Raw genomic sequence first — 11,813 nt, forward strand, 5'->3', positions numbered from 1 at the left:
GGTGGGCGGGCGAGTCAAGTCGCCACCTGTCGGAGGGGAGGTACCACTGCAGCCCAGGAAATGGAGCCGAAAAGGATTTCAGCGACCGCAGTCTGCATTCCTGGGTTGGGAGAAGGCATGCTCAGATGGGACTACCTGTGGATCCCAAGAAGGGCAGATATTCGGGAGGGGGGGTCGCAGTTAAGTTCCAGGTGGGCAGAGTTTCAGTGAAGTGAGGCATTTTGGCATTCAGCTGTGGAAACAAATGGGCAGCTTGAAACCAGCCACCTCTTTTCATAACTGCCGCTTTGACTCCACTTTTCCCTGTGCCCCACAGAAGTTGGCTCAGGAGGGCCGTGCTCCGGTGGAATGCCCATCTCTGGGCCCAGTGCCCCATCGCCCTCCATTTGAACCGGGCAGTGCGGTGGCTACAGTGCCCCCCTACCTGGGTCCTGACACTCCAGCCTTGCGCACTCTCAGTGAATATGCCCGGCCTCATGTCATGTCTCCTGGCAATCGCAACCATCCATTCTACGTGCCCCTGGGGGCAGTGGACCCGGGGCTCCTGGGTTACAATGTCCCGGCCCTGTACAGCAGCGATCCTGCTGCCCGGGAGAGGGAACGGGAAGCCCGTGAACGAGACCTCCGTGACCGCCTCAAGCCTGGCTTCGAGGTGAAGCCTAGTGAGCTGGAACCCCTACATGGGGTCCCTGGGCCGGGCTTGGATCCCTTTCCCCGACATGGGGGCCTGGCTCTGCAGCCTGGCCCACCTGGCCTGCACCCTTTCCCCTTTCATCCGAGCCTGGGGCCCCTGGAGCGAGAACGTCTAGCACTGGCAGCTGGGCCAGCCCTGCGGCCTGACATGTCCTATGCTGAGCGGCTGGCAGCTGAGAGGCAGCACGCAGAAAGGGTGGCGGCCCTGGGCAATGACCCGCTGGCCCGGCTGCAGATGCTCAATGTGACTCCCCATCACCACCAGCACTCCCACATCCACTCGCACCTGCACCTGCACCAGCAAGATGCTATCCATGCAGGTGAGACCCCCTCCTTCCTCGCCCTGGCCCTTTGGGGCCACCTTCCCCCATCATAACTGGCTCTTTTGTTCCTCTGGCTGCGACTTTCCTCCCCTGGCCTGGCATGAACTTTTCCTGAGATTGCTTCCCTCAACTTTGCCTCCCTGACGTTCTCTCAGCCTTGTCTCCTCATGGCCTTGCCTGGCCACAGAGCCTGTATTCCTCACACCCCAGTCCTCTCCATAGTCTATATCCTACCCATGACAGAGGCCAGGTGGGAGCCTTTGAAGGACACACCTTTCCATCCTCACAGCCCCATTCTCCCCAGTCCTTCACAAAAATATCTTCTTCTTTATGTTTTTGAGACATAGTCTCGCTCTGCCACCCAGCCTGGAGTGTAGTGGTGCAGTCCCAGCTCACTGCAGCCTCAACTTCCCGGGCTCAAGTGATCCTCCTACGTCAGTCTCCAGAGTAGCTGGGATTACAGGCGTGTGTCACCATACCTGGCTAATTTTTGTATTTTTGGTAGAGATGGGGTTTTGCTATATTGGCCAGGCTGGTCTCAAATTCCTGAGTTCAAAGCAATCCACCCACCTCGGCCTCCCAGAGTCCTGAGATTACAGACGTGAGCCACCGTGCCCAATCCGCAAACCTATTTTCTGATTTCTCTGGATTCAACTCTTATTTTTTGCCATTTTCTCCTTTTCTCACAGTGAGAGGTCTTTCATGTTCTTCTCCGTCTCTAGATCTGTAACTTTCTAGAAAGGGCCCTGTAGCTTTGGGTTTGGGTGTCACAGGCAATAATGAGCTTTACTTACTATCCTTTCACCATTTTGTTTTTGAGACGGAGTCTCGCCCTGTCGCCAAGCTGGAGTGCAGTGGCGCGATCTCAGCTTACTGCAACCTCTGCCTCCCGGGTTCAAGTGATTCTTCTGCCTCAGCAGGCACTGCCTGCCTGAGTTGCTGGGACTACAGGCGTGTGCCACCAAATACAGCTAATTTTTGTATTTTTAATAGAGACGGGGTTTCACCATGTTGGCCAGGATAGTCTCGATCTCTTGACCTTGTGATCCGCCCACCTTGGCCTCCCAAAGTACTGGGATTACAAGCGGGAGCCACCGCACCCGCTTGCTTTTTTTTCTTTTTTTTTTTTTTTAATTTGAGACCAAGTCTTGTTCTTTTGCCAAGACCAGAGGGCAGTGGCGCGATCTTGGCTCAATGCAGCTTCTACCTCCCAGGTTCAAGCGATTCTCCTGCCTCGGCCTCCTGAAGAGCTGGGACTAGGCGTGTGTCACCATGCCTGGCTAATTTTTTTGTATTTTTAGTAGAGACAGGGTTTCTCCATGTTGGCCAGGCTGGTCTTGAACTCCTGACCTCAGGTGATCCGCCTGCCTCAGCCTCCCAAAGTGCTGGGATTATAGGCTTGAGCCACCGCACCTGGCCTCTTCCTGTCTTATTTCCTAAACTTCTATCTTCCACCTCCTTCAAGCAGTCGACCTCTCCCTCTCCTTCCCCTCAGACCCTTCTGATGACTGTAATTTCCTGTCCTGTGTCATCCATATGTCCCTCCTCCAGTAGGGCTCAGCCTGTCCGCCCCCCACAGGCCTCTAGTTCTTCCATTCTGCCTTTGTTCCACTTTGGAGCTCCTTGTGTTTGTCCAGCTCAATTCCCAGGCTTGGATCCCTTCACCCAAATGCATGGTTTTCCCCAAACCTGCCTTCTGGTGACACCTTCCTCTATTCTGCTCTCCAGCCTCTGCCTCGGTGCACCCTCTCATCGACCCCCTGGCCTCAGGGTCTCACCTTACTCGGATCCCCTACCCAGCTGGAACTCTCCCTAACCCCCTGCTTCCTCACCCTCTGCACGAGAACGAAGTTCTTCGTCACCAGCTCTTTGGTAAGGATGGAAGTTGGGGTAGGCAAGCTGTAATGAGAAAAGGGCAGAAAGGAGGTATTTAGGTGGGGGGATGGGCCTAGTTGGGCTTGAGGAGGAATGAGGAGATGCCTAGAGGAGCTGGGCATGGGAATAGGAGAGCTGAACCTCTGCCCAAGAGAAGCACAAGTTTTAGTGTCAGCCTAAGAGGTTTGAATCCCAATTCCACTCTACCACTGGCAACTTACAGAACTGGCTGTGTTACCTAACTTTTTAGTTCATTACTTTTGTATGTAAAGGAGCTGGCTATCCCCTGGTCCAGAGCAGGTACTTGTTATCCATTGGTCATGTGACCCTTGCCCTTCCTGCTCACAGCTGCCCCTTACCGGGACCTGCCGGCCTCCCTTTCTGCCCCAATGTCAGCAGCTCATCAGCTGCAGGCCATGCACGCACAGTCAGCTGAGCTGCAGCGCTTGGCGCTGGAACAGCAGCAGTGGCTGCATGCCCATCACCCGCTGCACAGTGTGCCGCTGCCTGCCCAGGAGGACTATTACAGGTACCCCAGAGTCCCCAGGGGGACATGGGCTCAGCGAGCCTGGGAGGGGCTGCGGGCGTGGAACAGCCGGGCACTGTGCTCCTGGGGGAGGGAACCCCTCCTCCCCCAACCCTTCCGGTAAGGGGGCAAGGTCAGGGTTGGTCTCAAGTCTCTTACCTCTCTGCTATGCACTGCCCCTTCCCTAGTCACCTGAAGAAGGAAAGCGACAAGCCACTGTAGAACCTGCGATCAAGAGAGCACCACGGCTCCTACATTGGACCTTGGAGCATCCCCACCCTTCCCCCCACCCCACCCTTGGCCTGCCACCCAGAGCCAAGAAGGTGCTGCTCAGTTGCAGGGCCTCCGCAGCTGGACAGAGAGTGGGGGAGGGAGGGACAGACAGAAGGCCAAGGCCTGGTGTGGTGTGCAGAGGTGGGGAGGAGGCGAGGATGGGGACAGAAAGCGCACAGAATCTTGGACCAGGTCTCTCTTCCTTGTCCCCCCTGCTTTTCTTCTCTCCCATGCCCGACCCCCGTGGCTGCCACCCCTCCCTTGCCCCGTTGGTGTGATTATTTCATCTGTTAGATGTGGCTGTTTTGCGTAGCATCGTGTGCCACCCCGCCCCTCCCCGATCCCTGTGTGCGCGCCCCCTTTGCAATGTATGCCCCTTGCCCCTTCCCCACATTAATAATTTATATATATAAATATCTATATGACGCTCTTAAAAAACATCCCAACCAAAACCAACCAAACAAAAACATCCTCACAACTCCCCAGGAACATGGCTGTGACTGTTCTTTGCGGGATATGGGGGTGAGGCTGGGTCTCAGTGCAGCGGTACTTAGAACTGCAGCCTGGGTCTGGCAGGGAAGCGGGAAGAGACCAGTCCTTCTTAAGGAACTGGGTGTAGGGGCTGGGAACAATTGGGAGAGGGGATCCCTGAAGAGCCCGGAGCACTGACTCAGCCGGAGGCGGTACCGGGGGTGCTAGTGCTCCCTCCTGTCCCAAGGCTGGGCAGTCAAAATACTGGAGGCCTCGGCCTGGGCTCTGTGGCTCATGGCTGTAATCCCAGCACGTTGGGAGGCTGAGGCGGGTGGATTGTTTGAGTCTAGGAGTTGGAAACCAGCTTGGGCAACATAGAGAAACCCCATCTTAAAAAACAATCAGCTGGGCCTTGTGGTGCACTTGTGGTCCTAGCTACTCAGGAGGCTGAGGTGGGAGGATCACTTGGGGATCGAGGCTGCAGTGAGTCATGATCGCACCACTGCACTCTATCTAGCCTGGGTGACAGAGCAAGGCCCTATCTCAAAACAAAAGGAACCCCAACCAACCAAACACTAGAGGCCTGGGACAGGCCCACCTCTGACATGGTCAGGTCTTGGAATCTATTCAGAGGGGTCTCACTGTTAGGAGCCACCAGAGTCCTCTGGAACAAAGGCTTCAGAGTCCTGAATCCTTTCCGTGGAATAGTTTTGGTTATGAGTTCAGGCACGGCGGCTCACGCTGGTAATCCCAGGACTTTGGGGGGCTGAGGCGGGCGGATGACGAGGTCAGGAGTTCGAGACCAGCCTGCCAACATAGCAAAACCCTGTGTCTACTAAAAACAAATTAGCTGGGCATGGTGGTGCGCGCCTGTAGTCCCAGCTACTTGGGAGGCTGAGGCAGAAGAGTCGCTTGAACCCAGGAAGTGGTGGTTGTGGTGAGCCAAGATCCCCCCAGCTGCACTCCAGCTTGGTGAAAGAGCAAGACTCCGTTTCAAAAACAAAAAACAAAACCAGTTATGAAGCGGGGTATGCGGTGGGCTAGTTTTAATAGGTCCAGGCGATTAGTACGTGGCATCCTTAACCACCCTACAGTTTGAGAAAGGAGTGGTTGATAATCTCAAAAGCCTGGAAGGGAAGGGAAATCGGGCCGGGCGTTGTGCTCCGTCGCTCATCAGTAGACAAGGCCATTTTAGGAAAGTGCGAGAATGGCTTTTGCTCTGGGCTATTACTGCCGAATCCAGGTCTCTGGGCTTAACAACAACGAACGGGCTGTGAGTGGCTGGTATCTCAACCAATCAGCATCGAACTCATTTGCATAGGCTGAGAGCAAATGTTCGCGAACTCTAGAAACGAATGACTTAAGTTCCTTAGAATATTCTTTTTCCTACTGAAAGTTACAACATGCATCGTTGTTTATACAGTGATAGGAACAAGAAAAAAAGCCACCTGAGTTCACCCTCACCAATTGTGGAGTTCATGTATATCCCATCTTCTCTCTAGACACATGCGCAGCAGTGTTACAGCTCTTTTAGAATTTGTCTAGCAGGCTTTCCGGTATTCTGCTGGAAAGCCCCTTTCACATATGTTGTTTGTAACAATAGAATCTGTTTAGCGCGCAGAATTTCCGTGAGTTTTTTTTTTTTTTTTCAGTAGGTCGTTTTCCTGGTGTAAGTGTTGGCTGTTACGAAGGTTTGGGTATAGAAAGTTCGGACCACGCCTGGGGGCTTCCGGCTACGCCGGATGCTGCTTCCTTTCCGCCACCACTGGCCTTGGGAACTGTTGTAGGACGTGGCTCTTTCTTCCTGAGCTTTCCATTTACCTCTCCGCTGCACTTGCAGCTTCAGACGCCGTATGGCGTCCGCCGCGGCCCAACCCGCGGCCCTGAGCGCTGAGCAGGCAAAGGGTGAGACTCATCGTAGTCAAGGCATGGGTTGCCGGTCCGGGGAGGATGCGGGCGGAGGATGTGGGGCGACAAACCTGGCTTCGTCCGCTGGGAAAACAGGGTAGGGGACGCCGGGTACCGTCGTTCTAAGTGGGGCGCTTGCCCCCAAGACTCGGGATCTTATTGGGTTACCTATAGCCTCAATCCACTAATTCCCTGCGCTCTCCACTGGGCCCGCTCTCCGTTCTCCGACGCTTACCCGGGACGCCTCCCTGGGATGCTTCTGACGCGCAGTGGTCCTGGCGGAGGTGATCCAGGCGTTCTCCGCCCCTGAGAATGCAGTGCGCATGGACGAGGCTCGGGATAACGCGTGCAACGACATGGGTAAGATGCTGCAATTCGTGCTGCCCGTGGCCACGCAGATCCAGCAGGAGGTTATCAAAGCCTATGGCTTCAGCTGCGACGGGGAAGGTGGGTCAGACGCGGGAAGGCGGGGGTTGGGTCGGGAGAGGGCGCCGGATCTGTGGGGCCCTGAGCGGTTGTCTCCTTTCTCGCCACACGGCGACAGTGTTGGCACTCAGAGCCCAGGGTCTACCCTGAGCTTGTGCCTCTGAGTTGCATTTTGTACAGGAGAGGTTCCGTATCCCTTATCCGAAATGCTTGGGACCAGAAGTGTTTCGGATTTTTTCAGATTTCGGAATATTTACATATACATGGATATCTTGGGGGATGGGACTCAAGTCTGAACACGAAATTGTTTTGTTTCATATACACACAGCTTAAGCACATAGCCGGAAGGTAATTTTATATAATAGTCTGAATAATCTTGTGCATGAGACAAAGTTTTCACTGCGTTTTGACTGCAGCCCCCCACCCCCACCCCCCACCGTGAAGGCAGGTGTGGAATTTTCCATTTTTGGCTTCACACTGGCACTCAAATAATTTCAGATTTTGGATTTTCTAATTAAGGATGGTCAACCTGTACTGTGAATCACATTATTATTCCATTTTGTGATGAGGGAGCAAACGCTAATGGTGCAGACTCTTAGTAGTAGCAGAGCTGGACGTCAGCGCTGTTGTGCCATCTTTTAGTGAGATGTCTGCGTGACAGCAGTGGCTGCAGTCTCTCCAGGGTGTTTCGGCTAATTTCTGTTTGGGGGTTGGTGGTTAAATTTTTGGTGAGATCCTGGTGTTCCCCAAAAGTGCTGACTGACTCAGCTCTGCTGCCCCATAGCCTTCCTGCGTTCCAGCTACAGACCTGGGGTCTCGTGTTCATTCTTGGGGTTCCAGTGACTAAACTGCTGAAAGAGTTTACCTGAGAGCAAGAAGCACACTGCCTTGGGATAGTTTCATTCACTGCATCCCATCTAGTTGTGCCCAGTGTAGACCAAGAAGTTGATCCAGACCACATGGGACAGAGGCCTGCATGCGTCCTGTTTGGCAAACAGCTGCCCAGCCAGTGGGGAAGCAGTTCATGCTTAAACTACCACCCCCTCCAGCTGTCTTACACATGCTGGTCCTTGGAAGAAGCATTGACCCTCCACTCCCTCTTGCAGGTGTCCTTAAATTTGCTCGCTTGGTCAAGTCCTACGAAGCCCAGGATCCTGAGATCGCCAGCCTGTCAGGCAAGCTGAAGGCGCTCTTCCTGCCACCCATGACCCTGCCACCCCACGGGCCTGCTGCTGGTGGCAGCGTGGCTGCCTCCTGAGAGTTGGCCCTCCCTATGCCCCTGCCAGGGAAGGAAAGGCCTTGATGTTCCAGATGATAATAAACGTGCCTGTGACTTAGCCTTGGTGTGAGTCTTTTGCAGACTTGACAACTCCCATCTGACCTTCCCAGATTCCCTCTGCCTTTCCAGGCCCCATCCCCAGGTGCAGCTCCTTCCTATACTCCTGGCTGGGCCTAACCCTGCTCCAGTGAGGGCCTGAGGCTCCTCCCCTTCCCCCAGGGCAGGGTGAGAGGCTGGACTGGGCTCCTCGACGCTCTGGCTGGGTGGCCTGCACCGGGGACACCTCCTTCTCTGAGGAATTGGGCTTTTAGGACTTTCCCTTAGGCCCTTTGGTTTCCGCCTACTGAGAGGTTTCCCCCATTGGTTGCTCTTCCCTCAGCCAGGGTTACTTCCTGGTCTTTGCTCCTACCCAGCGTCAGGCTGCTCTGTCAGCTTGAGCTCCAGGTGGAGCTCCAGGTGGCTCCTCCTCTCCTGAGGGAAGGGGGCCCTGGCCCAGCGGGCAGGCCTGCTGTACTCGTGCACTGGGGCTGCAGGGAAGCTGGCCACTGTGGGCGGTCTCAGGCCAGCCCCGCCCCACCTGTCCTTTTCCTGGAGACTATTTATTAGTCCAGGGTTTGTCCCTGCGGTGCCATTGGCCTGGCAGGCTGGATCGTGGAGGAAGTGGCTGATTTCTGAGCGGTTCTTCCTCTCCTGGCTTGGGCCGCTGTGCACAGCTGTGCCCCTGGCTCAGCCCCGCCCCCTGTGGCCCTTCGCTGTGACTTCCCCATCCCTACAGAGAGATGCTGTCCTGCGGGTAAGTCCCAGGCACCACCTGGGTCCTAGTCTCCTGTTAGTTTTGGAGGGAGGGAGGGCCTTGTTGATACTCACTCCAACATGTGTGTGAGTGTGAGTGCAATCTGCCGCGGCCCTGCCCTGCGCCTGTTTCTGGTCCCTATGAACCTTCCCCTTCCCACAAAGTGTGAGGACCCCCAGGCTCACTCATGCCCCTCTGCCCCATCTTTAACGTTTTCCCCCGACAAGTGTGTATCTGTTCTCTCCATTGCATTTCTACTTCCAGCCTCTGGGCTCCTGCTTCTGTCTCCTGCTTAGGACCTGTCCCCTGTGGGTAGCTCACAACACCTAAACAGCAATCAGAGGCCACCCGCGAAGGCCCTCCCATGCCCAGCCAACTTCCCCGCTCTTCCCAACATCTGACTTTGGTCCCATCTTCCTTCCGTTCCCTTTCACTTCCCTTTCCCCTGCATCATTCATTCAACAGGTACATGTTGAGCATCTGTTACACACCAGGTATTGTTTAAGATGCTGGTAATACTGGAGTGAACAAGACAGACATGGTCCCTGCTCTCACGGAGCTTACATTCCAGTGGGAGGTTACAGACTGAACACATAACCCAATAAATTGGATCATTGCAGATTTTCAGAAGTGTTATGCAGAAAATGAAACAGCCTCGGCTGGGTGTAGTGGTTGATGCCTGTGATCCCAGCACATTGGGAGGCTAAGGCGTGAGGATTGCTTGAGGAGTTTGAGACCAGCCTGGCCATATAGTGAGACCCTGTCTCTACAAAATATAAGAAATTAGCTGGGTGTGGTGGCACGCATCTATGGTTCCAGCTATGGAGAGGCTAAGGTGAGAGGCTTGCTTGAGCCCGGGAGGTCAAGGCTGCAGTGAGCAGTGATTGCATCACTGCACACCAGCCTGGGCGACAGAGCGAGACCTTGTCTCAAAGAAAAAAAAAAAAAAGAAAATGAACCAGCTTCACGTGCTAGCAAGTAACTGGGTGTGCAGGTGACATTACTAGCTGGAGGGATCGGGGAGGCCTTCCCGAGGAGGTGACATTTGAGCTGAGACCTGCTTGAGGAAGAAGAGGAGCCAGCCATGTGATGTGGTGATCAAGAGTTGAGCATCCCTGGGCAGAGGAGATGGTGAGCAGAAAGCCGTGATGTGGGAACAAACAAAAAAAGGACAGTGTGTCCGTGGCAGAGGACCCCAGTGGAGCAGAGGCAGGGCCACGGCAGGTTAGACCTTGTTGGAGCTGGGATGTTGAAAGTGAAAACCTGACCAGATGAGGTGGTGCATGCCTGTGATCCCAGCACTTTGGGAGGCTGAGGTGGGAGGATCGCTTGAGCTCAGGAGTTTAAAACCAGCCTGGGCAACATAGAGAGATCCCATCTCTATTTAAAAAAAAAAAAAAGGTGATGGCCCAAGCATGTAGTAGTCCCAGCAGTTTGGGAGGCTGAGGTGGGAGGATCACTTGAGCCCAGGAGTTCAAGACCACGCCGGGCAACATACAGAGAGACCTCATCTCAGCTACGACTACTGCTACTAATAAATAGCTGGACATAGTGGCACGCACCTGTTATCTCAGTTACTTGGGAGGCTGAGACAGGAGGATCGCCTGAGCCAAGGAGGTCGAGACTGCAGCGAGTTGTGATTGTGACACTGCACTTTTCAGCCCGGGTGACAAAGCAAGATTCTGTGTCAAAAAAAGAGAGAGAGAGAGGAAGGAAGGAAGGAAAGAAGGAAGGAAGGAAGGAAGGAAGGAAGGAAGGAAGGAAGGAGACGAAGAAAGAAAGAAAAAGAGAAAGAAGGAAGAAAAGGAAAGTGAGATGGCCAAAAGAAAGAAGAAAGAAAAAGTGACAACTGGCTGGGCGTGGTGGCTCACGCCTGTAATCCCAGCACTTTGGGAGGAGTTCGAGACCAGCCTGGCCGACACAGTGAAACCCTGTCTCAACTAAAGATGTAAAAAAAGAAAAGAAAGGAAAAGAAAAAAAATTAGGTGGGCACAGTAGGGCGCACCTGTAGTCCCAGCTACTAGGGAGGCTGAGGCAGGAGAATCGCTCGAACCTGGGAGGCAGAGGTTGCAGTGAGCCAAGACTGCACCACTGTACTCCAGCCTGGGCGACAGGGAGAGACTCCATCTCAAAAAAAAAATACAAAAAAGAAAAAGTGACAACCTGATTACAGAGTACTGGTGAGTTTGTGGGTGGGTGGCCCCCCAGCCCTGCTAATTCTTGCTTCTCACACTCACGTCTGCTCCCGCCCCAGTGCACGTCTTGTCACTGTCGGCCCCGCCGATGGGGCTCCTACTGACTCGTCTGGTGCTTGATCCTTTCTGTGGTCCTTTTCCCACCAGGTAGCTTGGCCAGGCCTCCCCTGGTGCAGATTCCATCTTGATTTCTCCGCCTGGCCTTGAATGACCCTCTACAGCAGGGTCCCAACCTCTCAGAGCAGCTTTGCTCCAGCCACACGGCTTGCTCACAGCCAGGCACTGCACATGTGGACTCTGTGCGTGCCACCCCTTTGCCCTGACGCATGTTGCCTCTTGGGGAGCACTTCTTCCTCCACCTTCTGTCATGGGCTCTGGCGGCGCCTGTCCCATCTGCCCCCGACGCTGTCTGCTGCGGTGTGGTTGGCGGTGGAAAGGGCACCAGGCTCTGGCATCTGACATCCTTGTTTTATCCACCTTCCCACTCACTAGCTTGTGACCCTGGCCAATTACTTAACATCTCTGAGTCTTAGTTTCTATTTCTATAATTGGGTGAATAACACCTACTAAGTAGTGTTGGCCTGAGGATTAATAGTATAATTAATAGTATAACTCTGTAAAAGCTGGCGGCACTGAAGCCCTGCCACTTACCAGCTTTTCACATCAGTATTTGGGAAATATTGTTAAGCTCATTTGTCGGTGGGGATTCTGAAGCTCGGAGAAGTTCAAGAACTTTCTACAGATTATTTTGCTTTGTTTGCCCTTCCAGACTGCCTGTCTTCTTATATCACTGTTGATCTTGATCTGCATGGTTTTTAATTTTTTTTTTTTTTTGAGACGGAGTTTCACTCTGTTACGCAGGCTGGAGTGCAGTGGTGCGATCTCGGCTCACTGCAACCTCCACCTTCCGGGTTCAAGCAATTCTCCTGCCTCAGCCTCCTGAGAAGCTGGGATTACAGGCGTATACCACCACACCTCGCTAATTTTTGTATTTTCAATAGAGTCGGGATTTCACCATGTTGGCGAGGCTGGTCTTGAACTCCTGACCTCA

At 54.0% G+C, this 11,813-nt stretch overlaps 3 protein-coding genes across 10 annotated transcripts in view; all 3 read left to right on the plus strand.

Annotated features, from left to right (window-relative positions):
- Positions 1–4,179, plus strand: part of ATN1 (atrophin 1) — an 8,625-nt gene extending 4,446 nt beyond the window's left edge. For both annotated transcript variants that reach the window (XM_011952348.1, XM_011952357.1), the window contains exons 6-9: positions 317–1,013; positions 2,745–2,888; positions 3,240–3,420; positions 3,606–4,179. In XM_011952348.1, coding sequence (XP_011807738.1) covers positions 317–1,013; positions 2,745–2,888; positions 3,240–3,420; positions 3,606–3,639 — 1,056 coding nt within the window. In that variant the 3' untranslated portion in view covers positions 3,640–4,179. The remainder of the gene's footprint in view (positions 1–316; positions 1,014–2,744; positions 2,889–3,239; positions 3,421–3,605) is intronic.
- Positions 4,180–5,198: 1,019 nt separating this feature from the next.
- Positions 5,199–7,833, plus strand: LOC105519087 (chromosome unknown open reading frame, human C12orf57). Of its 5 annotated transcripts, none has more exons than XM_011952318.1 (3): positions 5,199–5,525; positions 6,340–6,516; positions 7,602–7,833. In XM_011952318.1, coding segments are annotated over exons 1-3 (330 nt in total). In that variant the 5' UTR covers positions 5,199–5,524; the 3' UTR covers positions 7,754–7,833. The 5 variants fall into 5 exon arrangements, with proteins under 5 accessions (XP_011807708.1, XP_011807701.1, XP_011807716.1 ...); XM_011952311.1 differs by lacking the exon at positions 5,199–5,525 and adding an exon at positions 5,814–6,066 and having other exon boundaries at positions 7,602–7,832; XM_011952326.1 differs by lacking the exon at positions 5,199–5,525 and adding an exon at positions 5,814–6,066 and having other exon boundaries at positions 6,340–6,429; positions 7,602–7,832.
- Positions 7,834–8,286: 453 nt separating this feature from the next.
- The window catches only part of PTPN6 (protein tyrosine phosphatase, non-receptor type 6), a 17,131-nt gene continuing 13,604 nt past the window's right edge, over positions 8,287–11,813 (plus strand). Inside the window, exon 1 of one of the 3 annotated variants that reach the window (XM_011952281.1) lies at positions 8,287–8,567. In XM_011952281.1, the coding sequence (XP_011807671.1) occupies positions 8,554–8,567 (14 nt within the window). In that variant the 5' untranslated portion in view covers positions 8,287–8,553. The remainder of the gene's footprint in view (positions 8,568–11,813) is intronic. The other 2 variants (XM_011952272.1, XM_011952289.1) reach the window with 2 other exon arrangements.

This window comes from Colobus angolensis, unplaced genomic scaffold, assembly GCF_000951035.1.
Source record: "Colobus angolensis palliatus isolate OR3802 unplaced genomic scaffold, Cang.pa_1.0 Scaffold11, whole genome shotgun sequence".
NCBI lineage: Eukaryota > Metazoa > Chordata > Mammalia > Primates > Cercopithecidae > Colobus > Colobus angolensis.